We start from the raw sequence: 19,548 nt of genomic DNA, 5'->3' as shown, positions 1-19,548 counted from the left end.
TAGATCTTGTTCAAGGTTATATTCTGGACAGTGGTCTTCAGAGCCCATTCACTAATGAGAGACCAGGGCAAAAATGGTTTAACCGTTTCATGAAAGATCATCCTGAGCTTAGCATTCGCAAATCAGAACAGTTTCCTGTGGCTAGAGCACAGGCCTCAGCTGATGCTGGTAAAACAACCCACTGGTTTGAGGTGCTCAGAAAGGAAATGGATCTTGCAGGCGTCACAACAAAGCCCCAAAATATATACAATGTTGATGAGACAGGATTTGTAACTGATGCATCCTCAGCATATGTCCTGGCTCGAAAGGGATGCCCGAATGTGTACGTGAGCACAGGTGGAAGTGGGAGGGAACAGATAACCGTCTGCATCACTGGGAATGCTGCTGGGCAGTTCCTTCCACCATTTTATTGTCTACAAAGGAAAACATTTGTACAGTTCTTGGTGTCAAGGAGGTCCTGACCAAGCACGCTTTGCTGTGACAGAACATGGTTGAATGGAAAAGATAGTGTTTTTAGACTACTTCACAAACCTCTTCCTGCATGAATCAGCTCGGCTCCCATGTGTCCCTGAGCCTTGCAGTGAAGGCAAAAGAAAATAATGTTGTGCTACTTCGTCTTCCCTCTCACCTGACGCACAATCTGCAGCCTTTGGATAAGGCAGTGTTTGGGGAAGTAAAGAAACAGTGGCAGAAAAAACTCTGTTGCCATGCGAGGGTCGCTGAAGCTCAGAAGCTGAAAGATGTGTTGGACGTTGCCTTAAAGCCCAAAAACATCATCAGTGGATTTGAAAGCACAGGCATTTATCCATTCAACCCACGGTGTGCACTAGTGTGGATGGAGAGTGATACACCGTTTGCTACGCATACTGAAGATCCACTGACCACACCTCCAAACATGCCACTGACCACACCAAGAGTGCATCCAGCTGTGCCATTATCTGTTCCTACAGTCGCATCGGTGAGCCAATCAACAGCAGCCACATCTCCATGTCTGACAGCAGGTGATGATGAATTAGCCTCTCAGATCATCCTTAGTGTTGAGACGATTCCTGGTTCTAACATACTTAACATCACAAACATTGAAATTTCTAGACCCCAGAGTGCATCATCCTCATCCCCAGAGTTTTTCCTACAGCGCCTCCTGCCAAAGAAAAACCCTTCAATGAAAAGAAAGAGAATCTCAATCTTAAAATATGGCGAGTCTCTGACCTCAGAGCAAGCTCTGGAAAGATTGAATGAAGCTGAAAAAAAGAAACTAAACAAGCAAAAACCAGAAAGAAAGAAAACAAAAGGAACACAAGGAGCCAACAGTGACAAGGCAGGCAATGACATCCATGAGAAAGAAAACAATGTCATAAGAGATGCCTTTCCAATACAGAGAGATGCATACTATGCTGTCATGTTCACTATGCCGGCAGCCTATTATGTAGCGCGAGCCCTGAATGAATCCTCCCCAATGCATGGAGAGACGTCATTTGTCATGAAGTTCCTTGACAGAGGCCCAAACAACACTTACAATCTCCCTTTACGAGAGAAGATTGAAGATGTTGAGCGCAGGTTTATTCTTTGCAGGGCGAACCTGGAGGGTGCTGGCCCTTTTTACCTGAAAAACCACAATGAAGTAGAGAACCTCTACAAAAAGAAACTTCAATCAATGAAATAAGCTCAGTCGCAAAACAGTAATTGCAAATGATTGCATTCTTTGTTCATGAAATGTTCTGTAGCCAATGTTTTTCATGTTGAATGTTATTGGTACAGGTGATGAGTACTATAGCAACCATTAGTAAAAAAGAAAATATTTTAAAAAGTCACTGAATAAATTATATTGATGTTTTACCTCTTTAAAATCAATAAACTTTTAATCATGATGTGGGCTTATTTGGAACACATGCGGGCTTAAATGGTGCCAAAAGTACCAATTAAGCCCATGCCAGACTTCTGACTTTATTCCTAAATTATCTTAATTTTATATTCTAAAATGTACATCAACTAATTAATACAATTTCAAATGAGAGATTAATCTAGCATTTTAACAAATAATTTTTCTTATAAACTATGTCAATATCTATGAAAAAAAACTAGACTTAGATTTTGGTGGGCTTAATGTAGGTTCGCGACTATCTCCGCCGTCGCGGCTGCCATCTTGGTTCCGCTCGACGCAACTTCGGATTTCCTCAGGCGACGTGCGGTATTGCGTAAAAAATGCTTCTGATGTTTTGTTGATGGCGGAATTTCCGGGTTTTCATTGATAACACCACCGGAAGGACCATAGATACCTTCTCGTTTTCAGTCACCTTCTTTCCTGTTGAACTACTGGCCTTGTGAGCGCGCCAAAGTGTGTTGCTCGTAAAATCGTCGTCGTTTTTGCTGAAGGTGAGTAAAAACATTATTGAAATTGTAATAGACATTTAGTTTAATTGCTAAACTACAAGTGAACGAAATCTCAATGAATTTGAACGACGACCACGGGAGTTTTACCACCCGCAAAATCTGCTAAATGTGAAAAAAAGAATGTGAAGCAGCCATAGTGTGTCATATAAGTTAGCCACGAAATTTATCTTGTGTCACTGTCAGATAGCAAAGCTATAAAAGTTGTTTTGTTAGATGAAGCTATTCTCCTTGCAGATAATGTAGTAGTAGTAGTAGTAGAAGATAGTTACTTAAGTGAGTAAGTTAACATTACTGCAAACTTGTTATTTTCTCAATAGTACAATAGTATAAAATAAATAGAACAATAAATAAGAACATTTGTATGCTCATGAAAATAAGATATTTTGAACATTCAAAACATCCAGACAAGCAGGGACATTTAAGCAGGATGTAACAGTTATGTCTAAACTCAGTCCATCATTTTTGCTATAAGTGTATTGTGATAGTCAAAACATTTGGTTTAGTGTTTAGTGACAACAACATGTTACAACATGGACTTATTGGCTGCTGTTTTTATTACTGCTTGACACAAATTTCACGATTTCAATTCAAATCTTGTGATTTGATTCCTATCTTGATTCAATATTGATTCATTTGGATAAATATCAGGTAGCCTAACACGTAACAGTAGATGCATGTTAATTTTTCTAAAAAAAAAAAAAAAATCAAAAAATCAAAAAAATGAAGTGTCTTCCACTTACACATTTTTCCGGTGTATTCAGCAAAAATGCCAAAGGTCAAAAGAAAGAAAAAAAAATGTCCAGAGAAGCTAGAGCCAGGAAGGGGCCGGTTGTTTTTGGACATCTGCTGTTACATTATCATGTTGGCAATAAGTCTCCAGCCCAAACTGTGAAAGCTATCGAAGAAATGCTCCACTGTACACTCAATCCCCATCACATAAGACATTTGGCAAAGAGAGTGCAGAAATATGAGCACCACCTCACTCGTCAGTCAGACAGACATGGACAGCTACACAAAGGTAAGCATGACCCCATATACAGTTTTTTCTTCAATAACTGTAGCAGTATATGTAACTTAATTGCCTGAAGTCCCTAATAATATTAATCATATAAATTGAGTACTATGTTAATGGAATATGACAGTGTTATCATCAATGCATTATAATAAAAATAAAATAACTGCCTCCATTTAATTTTTTTACAGATATGCCTTGAAGATTTTGTAAAATTCACAGCAGTCCCTGACATGCCTGATGTTCAAGCTGATGTAGTGATGTCTGAGGATCCCAGTCCTACTACATCTTCCACTGAGTTCTCTTATCAAGCAAGAAGCCTTCCTTCCATCACTGATGTTGTTCCCAACCCAGCCTTAGGACCCTTTGATCTGAACAATGGTCAGCCTTCCCATGGTGTTGATATGCATGATGACCCAAGTCTGCCTTCCACTGGAGATGTTGGACCCACTGATTCAGATTACACATTACACACACCAGATGTTCAATCAACATCAAGTGAAAGTCCAACAACACCGATGAGAACAACGAAGTCCAAGGTACCAGGCACCCCTGACACACCACTATCTATACGTTCCTTACAGCGAAAGGGTTTGTTGACACCAAGGAAACTTAAGATGCAACAGACATTAGCTTTTGTTGCAAGACAAAGAGCTGAGATGAAGCAAAATCACTTGAACAAAGTGAAAAAATTAAGAGCTAAATTGAAGGCACCAGCACTACAGGTAAAACATCTAAGACAACTTCTGAAACGGAAAGATGCATCATTAGCAAAAAAAGACTTAAAAATTGCTGAAATTCATTCCAGATACTCCAAACTAGCCATAGTGAAGGAACTTTGTGATGTTAAAGGAAAACTAACAAAATTACAAAAAATGCACAAACGTTTAAAACAGCGCAATAAAACCCGAAGGAGGACAATTCGGGCACAAGGACTAAATGACGGACAAGATGCTACCATTGCTGATTTGCAGGGCAAGCTCAGAGAAAAAAATTATGCTATCTGCCAGCTGCAATGTGACAATATGTGGCTACAGGATACAGTTAATGATCGGCAGCGTGACTCGAAATTAAAAAAGGAGGAGAAGCAGTATCCCACAGAAATGAGGATGCTTGTTTATGAAGCAATAGTAAATAATCTTCCAACAAAAAACATCCCCACTTTGATTTCTCAGTTTGCAAAGCGCACTGGTGTTGATATCGGAGATGTCCCACATAGGAGCACAGTGGAAATGATGTGCCGTGAACTTGGCACCATTTCAGATTTTCAAGTGGCTGAGCATATGCTAGAGAACAAGGATATGACATTAGGTTTTGATGCAACAACTCAGGAGGGTGTACACGTCAATTCAATACATGTAACTTCATCTGACAAGTGCCACATTATTGCAGTTGATCCTTTGGCTGGGGGAACTGCAGAGGACTATGAAGTGCACATTAATCAGTCTGTAGACAATTTAGTTGAGGTACATTGTGCTTTTCACAAAGCTGAGAAAATAAAGGACAACACAGCAGACTTTCCAAAGATAAGGTCAGAAATAATTGCGTCTGTTTCAAATTCTATGACCGACAGGGCAGCTGTTAACCATGCCACCATTGAACGCTTAGAGAATTCCTGGGGCAAAAAAATTAATGAATTAAATTGCCACCTACATCCACTAGAAACTATTGCTACTGAATGTCGCAAAGCATTGAAGCAGAAGGAACCATCTAACATTGTGAAGAAGGTGTTGGGTTCAGATTGCATGGCCAATGATTTAGTTCTGGGCTTAAATAAATTCAGGTACAAAGATGCAGCTGGGGACCCAAAAGGATTTGTGCTTGCATTGTCTAATGCCAAACTGCCTCGAGGTTTGCTGCCAAGATACAGAGGAAACAGGCTCCATGTTATGTTCTTGATCTGTGAACGGCTTCATGAACACAGAGAATTCTTTGTGAAGTTTCTTAACGGACAAACCTTTTCATGCAACAGGCTCAGAGGTGCCCTCCAACATGATTTTCAAAGTCCTGTTGCAATGGTGGAAATTCAGGTGCTTGGTCTTTTGGGGAAAGTGCTGACTGGGCCTTGGATGGCGAGATTTTACAAGGGTGCAGCCTCTGAAATCAGTCACTTTGAAGGTTTAGTCATGGTAAAGGAGGTTCTAGACAGGTTAGACGTATTTTCACAAGATCCTCAACAAATTCTCTCTGTGACACATGATATGTTTGGTGCTGAGCTGTCCAGAAGTCCAGATCTTGAGGCTCTTCTGGTGGAACCTGTGGACAGAGATCTCTTTCTGTCAATGATGGAAGGATGTATAAATGCAGTCCAAAATGTCCTCACAAGGCAGTACCAGAGGTACTTCAACATGGATGTAAATGATCAGCTGAAAAAGGAGACAGAAAGTGCTTGTTTACATAACATTGATGCAGAGCAAGTGATGGGCATGTTTTCTGCTCTGAAGGACAAGGCCCCAAATGCCACCTTGTGCTTCATCCCCTGTAAGATTCGTGCTCAGAAAAATAAAGTTCTGGATTACCTGGATGGATTGACTTCTGAAAAAAGAGAAAAACTGATTAAAGTTGCCATAACAAATGCAAAGAAACATAGGCAACGGAGAAGAAAGAACTGTGCTGAAATTCAAGAGGAAGTAATGAAGAGACTTGCTGCTAAACAGCAGCAAAGACTGGAAAGTAACAAGAAGAAGCTGGAGGCAAAACTGAAGAAGCCAAACTTTGATTTGAGCATTGAGTTCCCTGAGATGGATGAAGACTGCAGGTTCAGTGTTGATGAAATTGTAGGGGGCAAGGTTGTGGGCAGAAGGATATGCCACATCTGGTTTGACAAAGACTCAAAAAGTGAAACCATGTATTATGGACAAATTGATAAATATCTGAAGAAACAAGGAGGCACATATGTTATTGGCTATTGGCTTGAAGGACAAAACTATGAGGATGATGCCACTGATTATGAAATTTCTAAATACCAACTTGCATCCGATTTGATTCTGAAAGATTTGACCCTATCTTAATGTGGGTGAAATGAAATGTAATGTAAAAGTTGATCAGTATTGCAGCAATTAGTTTGTTTTGTTTCACACCAAAACCTCTAAAACAGTCATTACACAAGGTGATACAAGTACACTGTTGTATTTCCAAGTAGTTTTTAAATCTTTGTAACTTTGTTTTTATAAGTGCTGTCTGAATAAAGAGTGTTATTTGGTGTAATTAGTGGGTTTTTTTTTTATATATTATGGTGTATCTGACTTTTCAGAAGTAGAATATGTAGAGGATATGGCAAACAGCTTATCCTAAAATATTCAGGTCAATATCTCAAAAATTAAAAAAGTTACAGCAAAAAAACAATATAATTTGTATGATTCGGTCACACCTTTTGTTTAATTTTAATGGAAAACAAGGGACAAAATAAAGTGACGACTTTCGAGCTTCAAATGGCCAGTATTTTGTTATTCTTGAACCCATAAACATGGTCTTGGTGTCATTTTAAAGGATTTTTCAAGCTCTTTCTATCTGAACAACTAGTTTTAGCATTTAACCTTGTTGAAAATTTTACTCACATACCTACTATCAGATTTAATGTTATTACCTTGACAAACTATACATCATTAAAAAGATATAAGACTCACGTTTCAGTATTTGACCTCTATTGTATTCTGAGAAACTTATAGTGACAGTTATGTCTTAATTTGTGTCAGGAGTTATGAAATGGAAAAATGCGTGGATACCTTTAATATGAATTATGACTGTCAGCCGCTTTCATTCATAAAAAAACTCCCGTGCTGTCGTCATGACAGCGATTCACAAAACAACGTGCCTCAGGGCTTTAACTCAAAAATGTGCAGATTTGGAGAAATATTGATAGATTCTCATAGATTTACATCATATTTCTATAGACAGGAAAAATATTTACTGAATTTATACCCAAATGCGTCGATGTAATCATGAGCGCTTTCATACTCTGATCTATTGTGTTTTCAATTCATACCAGCAGCCTGAGGGCGCTATATGCACAATACTAGTCCATATATGGAACATGAAGAAGAGCCATGATCATGTGACATTCCAGGACGTCACGGACACACACAGCTAACACAGATCGCTGTAACATGCAGATATGGGCTGAGTCCCAATTCGCCTACTTATACTACGACCTAAAAGTGTGTACTTTTTTTGTGAGGAATACTTTTGAGTGTGTAGCAAAAGAGTATGCACATTCTGGGACATACTTCGATGACGTCATGCAACGTGAACGAGAACGTGGTTGCCTAGTTACGCACACCATGACTGTTAACAAAACAGTTTACATTTCATTCATTCTTACACTGTAAAAAAAATTCCGTAAAATTTACAGTAACTTACTGGCAACAATTAGCCAGTAAGTTACTGTGAATACTTTTTACAGTAAGGGTACTGTACTTCCATTTACAGTATTTTATGTATACACTGTGAAATCAAAAACAATTAAATACTGTGATTTTAGTTGTTTTTACAGTAACTTACTGGCTAATTGTTGCCAGTAAGTTACTGTGAATACGTTTTACAGTAAGGGTACTGTACTTCCATTTACAGTATTTTGTGTATTCACTGTAAAATAAAAAACAATTAAACACTGTGATTTTAGTTGTATTTACAGTATTGATTGTTTTACTGTAGAAGGAAAAAATAAATACGTCTGTATGCGGTCAGGAGATAACAGTTAATCACTGTAAATTCAGTTTCTCACTGTACAATTTAAATACTGTATCACTGATTTAATATTAGCCATCATTAAAAGAATCACCCATATTCTATATTGCAATCAACTGCAGACAATAAGAAAATTGTTAATAGTTATTTATTTAAAAACATTTGGTGAACAGGAATGACAAAACAGGTACAACATAAAGGGATAATGGACATTGGACAACATGCCATTATACCATCCAAAGTTAACACACATTCTATGTTTGTAATGCAGCCACAACGCCCAGCGGAGTGTGTTAACTTTGGATAGTCTAATGGCGTGAAGTCTATTATCCCGCTTATTCTACTTTTGCTAAATTTAAGTTACGACAGAAGAAAATTTTACAAAACGAGGTATTTCATTACAAGTTTTGTAAAGTTACAGAGCAAACTGTTACTAGTTCATTCATTAGTTCCGCATGACAGGTTGCTATGACAGAACAATAATGCAAATTGATACAATATGGTCAAAACATGTAACTACTTTGAAGCTGTGCAAATAACTGATTATTACCACATTCTAAAGAGCAATAAATAACACTATTGCAATATTGAAATAAAATAAAACATTGAACATTAAAAAATTAAATATTTAACATTTGCATGAACATTTAAAACAGAAAGGAAAATAAACTTCCCCTGCCACTTGACAAAGGTCTATGACCTCTTGCATGCCCTGACCTTGGAGACCTAGAATCCCAGTTGGAGCCCTGAAATGAAAGAAAACACATTAGATCGGCTGAATGGTTTCGAAAACGGTAAAACTCAACTGTTTAACTCTGGGGGAGTTGTAAAATGAGCCTATTTCCAAAAAAAAGTGGTGTGTTCTTTTAACAAATACAACTTTTTATTTAAATAATGTAGGCTACTAGTAAATGGTAAAATTAACATTAAAGATGAACTGAACTGGAATTTTGAGTAAAGGTGATATAACAGATGTATTTTATTTATTCTCATTGGTACAATTTTTAAAGTGGCAGAATTTGTTAAAAAGGATAAAATGGTATGTTGAAAATGTTGCATTGCACGTGAACTGGAGCGCATCTCATCCTAACTTAAAGGGTAAGTTCGGTATTTTACACTTAAAGCCCTGTTTACAGATCGTTTCTGATGAAATAGAAAGGTTAAGATTAAAATTTGGACACATGCTGCTGTCCCGAGAATTTTAGGTTTATTTCGCTTTCCCCAAAACCTCCAGAATGGAGAATTTAGAATTTCTTCAAAAAGAACGATTCGTTCACGAACGAAGTGTATAGGACCTGCAGCTGCAACTGCCTATATACCTTCGCAGGTTCTACCATGCCAGTGACGTCATCGGTTCTTATACTAACAAACGCAATTTTTGTGTTGCTTAAAAAAAAAGAGCTATATTGATATTTTTAATTCAAATTTCTGGTGTAATTTACTTTTAATTGTCATAAACAACACTTATCAACATTGATTATTTCAGTTCAGTTCATCTTTAAGATTAATAAATGCTGCAGAAGTGCAGTTTATTAATAGTTAATGTTAACTAGGGGTGTAACGATTCGTTTTAACAACGATTCGATTCGATTTGCGATTCGTGGTTGTCGATACGATTCAAGGACGATATTGGTTCATTTAGAACGATACGATCCGAAACGATTCAGTGACTTGAAATCGATTCAGTGACTTTTTAGCCAAGAATTCTTGTAAGGGAATCGTGTATCAATTAATTATGGATATAAACAAACAAGTAAACAACAATTAATGTTAAATGCATTCACATTTTATTTTAATAAGTAGGACTGAACGATTATGACAAAAAAAATTACGCCTGGTATGGGTTGTTGGTATCGGTTGTTGGTATCGGAGTACACAAATAATTTTTACGAGTACAAGTACATTGAGCTCAGCATCGGCCCGATATCGATACCGGTATCGGTGCATCCCTAATAATTATTATTATTATCAAATTATGATTAATTATATCATACCCACATATACCTATATTATTAATTACATTATAATTATTATTAAAGCTATTATCAGAACCTCACCTGTATCTAGTCAGTTAGCAAATAGAACTCTGTGAAGTCCCTGATGAAGGAGATTACATGGGGGTTCATGTATGAAGTCTTCCGCTTCACCACTCTCCCAGTTGTCTTGCTCATCTGCTCCTTGGCAGTGCACTTGTTGGAGTCAGGATTAATCCTGACTAAAAACCTATGAACATGAGTATAGGAGTTAGGGGATGGGACAATATGTACACATTAATGAATAACATCACTTTTGAAGAAAAATTTTAAATTGAGAATGCGGTGCATCGCGATGCATTGTGATATCGAATTGAACTGAATCGATGACATGATAATCGTAATCGAACCGAACCGTGAGAACAGTGTTGGTTCACAACCCTAATTTTAAAGGGAGAAGATGATTTTGAACAGCTTTTCAATTGTCAATTTGCTTTTACACTGCAATCAAACTATTTAAGATAAAAAAATACCTCTGAACAAACTCCAGTGTTGTGCTGGCTTCCACCTGATACTCTAGGTTAAATACATAGTAACAGGCGAAGAGAGCGGCCAAGGCAGTGGTGAAGTCTGCCATGTGAGCACCAGGTGGGATTACGACCCTCCCCTCGATCGACAGCATCCATTTTTTGGCAGTCAGGATTGTCTCTCCTTAGTAAAGACAATAGTCATCACAAAAATTATATTTCATAGCAATACATTCTATAAAAGATTTTCTCCACATAAATTATTGTAAAAACAGGGCAGGGAGGATACATATCACATATGCATTCAAATGATTCGTTAACATTGAATGTGAAACTTACCGAGCATGATGATCCTTGGAGTGATTGGGAGAGACAGCTGGGCCTCTGCGTCTGCGGGAGTGGTAGTCTCCTATGCCAGCAAAGATAAGAGTTACTTGAAACAAGGTAGATGGTATATTATCTCTAGGATAGAAAAAGCTTTTTGAAATTTGTTGATAAGGAAGCAATGAGCCTTTTTTTGTTTTTCTCCAAAGGTTTGTGCATGTTTACACATAAAAAAATTAACTAAGTACCACAATAACTTTATCAATTGCAACACTACATCAATTTTCTCTTAATTAAAATATTGTGCACACAGTGGACAACAGTGACTTTACCCAGTATTTACCCAAGAATTGAGATAGAAGCTTGCACCACTTGGGCTATATTGTGAGGTGAGGTCTATCAAGGAAAAAGTGCTCAACCACCAATAACATAAACCTGACACAAACCTGTATTTACTTGAACAATTGGAGGTTCGTCAACCTGCATTAACATTTTTTTTGGGGGGGGGGTAAAATATTTCACTCTAATCAGGGAAAATGATTCTTCCGCAATAAATGTGACAATTAATTGCCGAAAACTCCAAATAAAAGATTTAAATAATTAAGGAACTTACATCAGCAATGAGAAAAAGTGACTCCTCTTGCTCTTTGAAGTGTGCCAACATCACAAGCATCGCTGCTAGGCCATCAGATCCTTCTCGGTCCTTCTTTATGGCTTCCTTCAGAACAGCTCTTACTTCTTTCCTCCACTTTGTAATCTGACTACTGAAGAAATCCAGGAGTCTTTTACCCTTTTTGTCCATATCTTCATTTAGTCTTGTGTATAGTTCAACATTGGTGAGAGTGGTAAAATGTGTCAATAAAAACTTCTGTGAAAAGAGAAATGGCCACTCTTTACCCACATCCAGAATGCTTGGGGAAGGCTTTGTGTTGATGTATTCCCGCTGTTTGGCATAAGTGATTGCCATTAGGTCTTCTACCCTTCCTCTCTCAGCGCCCTTGAGTCCCTCTCGGCTGAATATATCCATCATCTCAAGCTTCTTTTCCTCCAATGATGCTGATGTTTCCCCATCTGGATAGTCCTCTGGCTGCCAACGAACACATCCATAACTGTCGATTCTTGCACATGTAGCTACTGCTGGCTGGTCATCATCACCATCCTCATCATCTCTCTGGGTGCGTTTGTGCTTCCTCAGACGGGAAAGAGTGTTGCCTCGATTCAAATACTCTACTCTGGTTTTGAGCTGATTTATAATGCTGAAATACCCACATCCAATTAGCTCCCCCTCTTCATTTTTGTCTAAAAAGCTATTTGGATATTTTTGAGTTATAGCTTTAGCCACTACCACGCACTCTCTACGAGTAGGGTTCAAGGAACGCTCTCTCATCGCATCAACAGTGACTTTTATCAAGTGTCTGCGGTCATCCGGAGCTGGCCTCTCACCAGCATCTACTGCTCTTCTAAGAGTCGGCCTGACTTTGTTCCATGGCACCTCAAAACTGTTCACCCATGCAGAGATGGGACTGATAGATGATATGGGGCATGTGCTGGAAGGGGCAACTGACAGTGGCTCAGACGTTGAAGGGCTCAGCTGGGGATTGGAAGGACCTGCATTACACACATATGAGTGAAAGCACAGAATAGTCAGGTGAAAATAAAGTTTGACCCTAAAAAAAAAAATCTAACAAAAGGTTTCTTAGTGGTTTACAATAGTATCAGATGTACTTAAACTAAAACTTAAAAAAAAAATCTAAATGTAGGGCCCTATGATTTCCGTGATGCGGAAAACGCGGACGGAATCACGGAATTTATACATGAAAACGGAATTCTCTTATACGCACGGAATTTGCATATATTTTGTTGACATTAAAGAAACGATTTTTTTTTTACTTCCTTCTTATTTTTTCAGAGCCATATAGAGAGACATCTGTCAATACAGTTAATATACAGGGATGCAAACAGCGCGCTTTTCAGTATGAGTGCAAGCGTGAACCACTAGTGTTTCTTCTTGCTGCGTATCTTTTACTGTCTATGGCAGGTTGTCTCCGTGGCCTGATTGGAGGTAACTAGCTAGCTTCACATGTCATGTCTTTTGCACGCTCAAGTTCTTTATTTCAAATGTAGGCACGTGGCAAGCGTGCTCATAATTGAAGCGACGCGCTCATTTTATCCAGGCGCAGTGAGATGAAAACACCTCACCTGTTCAGAATGCCGCAAGCGCACCGCAGTTCATGTGATAAGAACAAACATATCAACTTCACCCTTTCCGTAATAACATTGAAAGCTCAGTCAATATAAAGGATGGGGGTGCACCACAAACACTACAGGTGTTTTTTTTTCTCTTCCCCGTAAATAAATCTTGTAGCAGAGCTACAGCAAGCGTTTTTTGGTGGTGGAAATCTATTAGCTACTAAAACTTCTTTGTCGTTGTGGAGAGCGCAGTGCATGGTTGCATAGCAACGACAGACGCCACGGGAAAATCGGACCGAATTTTACTATTAATATTAAAAGATAAGCTAACATGCACTGTATTTGTAAATGTCAGTAATTTATCTTTTTTGACTAATTATTTTTATAAAAATTATTTAAAGGCTTAAATATGTGAGGTTTATCTTTTTATAAAACATTCTTAGTGAAAAATGATTTAAAGGCTAATTTAATCTTTAATTTAATATTCATCAATCCTACCTTGTAACTGTTACCTTCATGTTACTGTTATTTTTGGCCAGAGATTTGTTGAAGGTTTGGCTGAATTTTGGAGAATTTTGAATGTGCTTTGCTGAATATATTAACGGTTTAAATAAAATAGCTGAATTGTGAGTGTGTGTAACTGAATTTCTAAAGGTCAATACTGCTTAGAAGTGAAAAGAAAACAAGCAAATCCTAAAAATCCAAAAGGGCTAAAAATAAATCCAAAAAAAAAAACCGGAATTACAAAAAAAAAAAAAAAAACGGAATTTGAGAAAAAATAAAACGGATTTCATAGGGCCCTAAAAATGGTGGGTTAAACCAATATAGGGTTAAACCAACAAAATTGATTTTTTTTTTATGGATTCTAGTACAGTTCAAATATACTAACTATAAAAAAATACTAAATAACAGACTAAAAATCTATTTAAATCTGACCTTGGGAAAAAGGTCATTTCAAAAATGGTTGCCATGGCTTTATCTCAATTACTAATCGGCCTAGATGGGTGATTTGAGGTCAACTGATGGTCAGAACAAACAAGAAAATTATTTTACTTGTGAACATTGAAATATTTTTGATGATGTGCTTTTTTCAGCCGCATTGCAGGTTTATATTAAAATCAATGCGTTTAAAAAAAAAAAGAGCAAATGCAATGCATGACTATGTGATCTGCATGGATGGGGGAATATCGGAAATATCTTAAATGCTGTTTTCAATTGCTATGTGACCACTGTCCTTCCATACTTGGGCCTATAATCAAGTGATTGGGCTCTTTGGAAAGCTGTGGGTCTGTAGTTTTGCATGGAATAACTCTACTAGTACAGATACAGCATAGCAGAGGCATGAATATAGTTTTTATTTTTCCCGGATATACCATCTTTTTTTTCCTTTTTTTTTTGTCTTTATGTGCTGCCATTAGCAAAGAGCAAACTGCACACCCAGGAGGGCATTTATTGCTGCGGGGGATTTCAATCTGAAACCTCAATCTGTACTCCTCATGTTTTATCAACATGTCACCTGCCTGACCAAAGGGGACAGAATCTTGGACAAGGTAAACACTAACATCCACATATAATAAGCTGAAATCAGAGAATTTTTACTTTTTTTTTATTTACAAAATTATGATTGAATGATTGCTGATTTATTTAGTTATTAATTATAGCGGATCAACTAATATATGTTAATTAAAACAAATAATCTCACCTCCTTTCAAGGAATGAATAATTTTTCTGCACTGAATGGGTGTGAGCAGATGTTTGATGTCATCTTCTTGAATAAACTGCAGATCATCTGGTCCTTCAACACCTACTTTCACCAACTCATTGACTAAAGTTTCAAGCTTTGCTTCATCTAACTGTGGTAGCACGGCCTGTATTGCCTTCTCAATGGAGTCCATTACTCATTCGTCTGAAACACAGAATGATGCAGAGCAACAAGATTAAGACCAAATTGATTATATACAGAAAGAGGGTAATAATCTGCAAGCTTCTCTACAGTCAAACACTGATACTGTGCTTCTGAGTTGCTTTGTAAGCAATAAACACCAAGATCCACAACAGGCACAGACTGATACTGCTGGACAACAAAATGCACGTTTGCCTCATTTACCAGTATCAACAGTATTTTCCCAAGTAGATACCCTGTGTCATTTTGGTCCACTACAACAGTCATGCCTCTTTTGTACAGAGTGCCTTTGAAAGTGACAGAGGGTGTTTCAATAGTGTGTTCTGGGCGGAGACCCTTGAGACTGACAGCTCTCTGAATGCCAATCTGGTACAGTTGGTCATCAAATTTACTTGGCTGGCCCATTTGCAGAGTTGGAGGAAATAAGTTACCAGCATGTAAATATGCTTGTAGCAACTGGTGTCTTTCTGCTAAGGTACTGCAGAGGTTTTTAAAGTTATGCAGTTTCCTTGCACACTGCTTAAAATATGAGTGCTTGCTTTCAAAGCGCAATGTCCACAACCTAATGAGGGGACCAAACTGAAGAATGAGTTCTGGGTAATGGACAAGATAGTGGTGTTTGGGTTTAAGTGTCTTTTCTGGGAATGTGGCAGTTCTTAGTTGGATGTATTCCTCAATGAGAATCTTAAAGGAGAAGTTCACTTTTAAAAAAACTTTTGCTGATAATTTACTCACCCCCATGTCACCCCCATGTCATCCAAGATGTCCATGTCTTTCTTTCTTCAGTCGAAAAGAAATTAAGGTTTTTGATGAAAACATTCCAGGATTTCCCCCCATATTATAGAGTCCAATGGGACCCAAATGGTTCAAGGTCCAAATGACAGTTTCAGTGCAGCTTCAAAGGGCTTTAAACGACACTAGACGATGAATAAGGGTCTTATCTGGCGAAACGATCGGTCATTTCAAAAATAAATAAAAAAGTTTAAGTTTTATAAGCACAAATGTTCCGCTTGCTCTGTTCTGTGATGCGCGTTCGTGACGTCACGTAATACGCAATTACGTTGAAAAGGTCACGCTTGAAAAATTTCTGTCCTGAAGAAAATGTTCTTTTTGGCTTTTTAATATTAAAACACCCAGGATACGCACACGAAATGGGCATTTTAAACGATAAACTGACACAAATACATTTGAAAATGTGTATATGGTCCTCCTTCCGCACATTTGTAAACACGTCAAGCGTGACCTTTTCAACGTAATTGCGTATTACGTGACGTCACGAAAGCGCATCACAGAACAGAGCAAGGCGAACATTTGTGCTTATAAAACTTTTTTATTTATTTTTGAAATGACCGATCGTTTCGCTAGATAAAACCCTTATTCATCGTCTGGTATCGTTTAAAGCCCTTTGAAGCTGCACTGAAACTGTCATTTGGACCTTGAACCGTTTGGGTCCCATTGGACTCTATAATATGGGGGGAAATCCTGGAATGTTTTCATCAAAAACCTTAATTTCTTTTCGACTGAAGAAAGAAAGACATGGACATCTTGGATGACATGGGGGTGAGTAAATTATCAGCAAAAGTTTTTTTAAAAGTGAACTTCTCCTTTAAGGTATGCTACTTGGTTGGTATGGATGTTGGGTGCACATATCAAATCCACAATTTCTCTGAGCTTTAAACACAACTGCCACACCTCATCAAGTGGATTTTTGATTCTGTCTCCAACCAGAATAGGAAAGAGACGTAAGAGGCACCAGTTTTGAGCAGCATGTCCTCCCAGCTTCTCCGCATTAGTTTTAACCTCACATGGCTTGTTATTTGCATCACTGCCTAGGTATGTGAACTGTGATATAGTCCGATTCAGTTGACCATAGGTGAAGTGTTTGCCCACTGTCACTAAGTGCTTAATGTACATAGTAAGATCAAATGAAACAACCCCTTCAAACAGGTCATGACCCAGGCATGGAGGGAGCCCTGGCTGGCAAACATGAAAATATTTCAACTGATTGAAAATTGAGTCAAACTTTACTCCACTGTTCATTTTCTGGTCTACCAGGTCTGCCACACTGTTTCTGTAACTCTCTATGGTTCTTTTAGGACCAGATTTGCAGGGATCTGTTTGAAAAGACACTCTGTCGATGACACAGTACCGGCAAAAATGTGTGCTTTTACTGAAGTTTTCAGTAAACCCGCCAATACTGTGTGACCCCAGATTATCTCCAGTAATGGCAATCACAGAGCCTTTTATTTTCTCCTCAGCACCATTTTCAATTCCATTTTCCTCCATTTCTTTTAAGTCACTGACTAAAGTGGAGAACACTTTTTCTTGTCCAAAAAATTGGAAATCCTCCTCTCTGCACAACATAACTAGTTGCATTGGATCAATGGAACACCTGTTGTGTGGTGCAATCTCTGCAAGTGTCATGTACATGGCCAGTATTTTGTGTTTTTTTCTGCCTGAGCCGAGTGGGTTCGCAACTTCGAAAGAATCCTGATACAAGATGAGAGACAATGAAGATGGTGAATCTCGTAAAAGTATATTCTCTTTAAAGTTTCTACCATCTCTCACATCTTCCAGAACATCAGGATTTGTTTCTGTGTCAGCTTTAGCTTGGGCATACTGCTCTTTAACAGAGTTCTGAGAGAGGAGTGATTTTATTGTATCTTTGATGGGCACATACTGGTAGAACCTCTCTTTGCCTTTAGCATCAATGCCCAAATAAGTCTTGACTGGCTCAACATAGCTAAATCTGCTCTTAAAGAAGGTTTTACGGGTTTGATCTGTTCTAAACACTCCTTCGTTGCACATTTTCAGAAGGTTATCTTTTGAGAGATTATCAAGGAGCCTCTTAATATCACTTTCAGGCACATTCAGATTTGTTAACTCTTCATGCATCCTAGACAATAGAGAAGTCAAACCAGTGTTGTGAACCTCTTGCATTTCCTCTAATAAGGTCTGAATTGTACTGGCTGGTAACAGCATTTTAGCCTGCATTCGGAGATAAAACATGGCCAGATTGTTCATAAAATCATCTGTGTCCACTTCATCATTTGTGTTGTCATCATCATCGTCAAAGGTTGTCTCAAAAGTCAAATGTCTGATGACATGGAGGCACAGGTGATGTTAGTACAAGCACTGGTAGAACTTTGGCTAATACGTGGAGAACTAGATATACTCTTGTGTTTCTGATTCAAGTGCGAGGCAAAGGTTGAACGGACACGGAAATGTTTTAAACAATTAATATAAGGGCATGACACTTTTGTGCCATCTTTAATATGCCAATGAAGATGTTCATGTAAGCTTGGAAAATTTGCTGACACATAGCTACAACCTTCAACAGAGCAAGCCAAATCAACTCCATCAATTTTCCTTTTAAGTCCTTGTTTAGCTGTCTTCTTGTGAAAGCGGTACATGTGGCTTTGAGCGGCACCACGCATCACAAAAGTGGCAAAGCATTTTGCTACGCCACATGGAAATCTAAAGTTAGCTAGATTTCTGTGTATGCTCAAATGACGAACAAATGCAGTAATTGAAGCTGTGGTGAAATTACAGTGCTTGCACGAGTAATTAACTTTTATGACAAGCTAACTGGTTATACTTCTAGCGCTAGCATGTATACATGTGGCTTTCCACAGCCTGACAAGGGTGTGGCACTGATCTTTTTTTTTTTTTTTTTTTGCTCCTAGTAAGTTACGTTAGTGATGGTAAATTTACTTACTGATTTTCTGGAAGTCCCGATAAGCAGTTGGTGAAGGATCCGCGATTCCAAGATGGAAACTCCGGCAGAGGCCACGGGTGGGTAAAAATACATTAACGTTAACGTTAAAGGCTGTGAAAACGTCTCTGTCGGAGCTCTCACGGAAACGTTTTCGCTGAATTCCTCTCAGGCAAAAAGTGAAAGATATCAACACAAAGACGAAAACAAAATAAATACAACCACAAGACAAAGCCGTGTATAATGAAACGTAAATTTGAGTAATAATAGTCTGTTATTAATGGCTGTGAAAACGTCTCCGTCGGAGCTCTCACGGAATTAAACGTTTTCGCTGAATTCCTCTCAAGCAAAAAGTGAAAGAAATCAACACAAAAGACGAAAACAAAAATAAATAAATACAACCACAAGACAAAGCGTGTGTAAATAAACGTAAATTTTCTGTCACTGACGAGTCCGACGAGTCAGAAATTCAAGTGCTGCTTTCGCGCTTTTTTCCCACAGATTCTAGAACTTTCTAGACTGGGTAAACCCCGCCCACTCTGCCGGCGCTTTATTTCGCCCTGCAGCTCAGAAACAGCTCTGGAAACTTGCACGTTTATCTCTCCTGCTTCCGAAGAAAAAAATATACAACACAGATTTTTTTGTAAAATAAAAATCCCATGGTACGTATTTATGAGTTAACCAGACAGCCCCAATTTTGGCAAGTAATGCACATGACATAGCCTACCCAAAATAAAAGTCATTCTGAATAGACACATAACCTTAGAAAGCTTGAGAGTTTTGGCTCAAGTTCAAAACTAAAAATTAATCAGATGTTATTAATATTG

At 38.1% G+C, this 19,548-nt stretch overlaps 1 protein-coding gene across 2 annotated transcripts; it reads right to left on the bottom strand.

Moving 5' to 3' along the window:
- Positions 1-8,221: 8,221 nt before the first annotated feature.
- LOC308689251 (uncharacterized protein) lies at positions 8,222-19,283 on the bottom strand. 2 transcript variants are annotated; one of them, XR_014029982.1, is made up of 4 exons: positions 18,725-19,283; positions 10,596-10,773; positions 10,147-10,312; positions 8,222-8,835 (listed from the first exon to the last, which is right to left on the bottom strand). XR_014029982.1 is itself a non-coding variant. In XM_081362904.1 (4 exons), exons 1-3 carry the CDS (start codon positions 10,933-10,935, stop codon positions 10,153-10,155), a joined length of 345 nt encoding a protein of 114 aa, XP_081219030.1. In that variant the 5' UTR covers positions 10,936-11,045; the 3' UTR covers positions 8,222-8,835; positions 10,147-10,152. The 2 variants fall into 2 exon arrangements, 1 of the variants encoding a protein (XP_081219030.1); XM_081362904.1 differs by lacking the exon at positions 18,725-19,283 and adding an exon at positions 10,929-11,045.
- Positions 19,284-19,548: the final 265 nt, after the last annotated feature.

Source organism: Scardinius erythrophthalmus (assembly GCF_964197995.2).
Source record: "Scardinius erythrophthalmus genome assembly, chromosome: 4".
Classification (NCBI taxonomy): Eukaryota; Metazoa; Chordata; class Actinopteri; order Cypriniformes; family Leuciscidae; genus Scardinius; species Scardinius erythrophthalmus.
The sequence above is the reverse complement of the archived record's forward strand: the minus strand, read 5'-3'. Positions and strand labels throughout refer to the sequence as shown.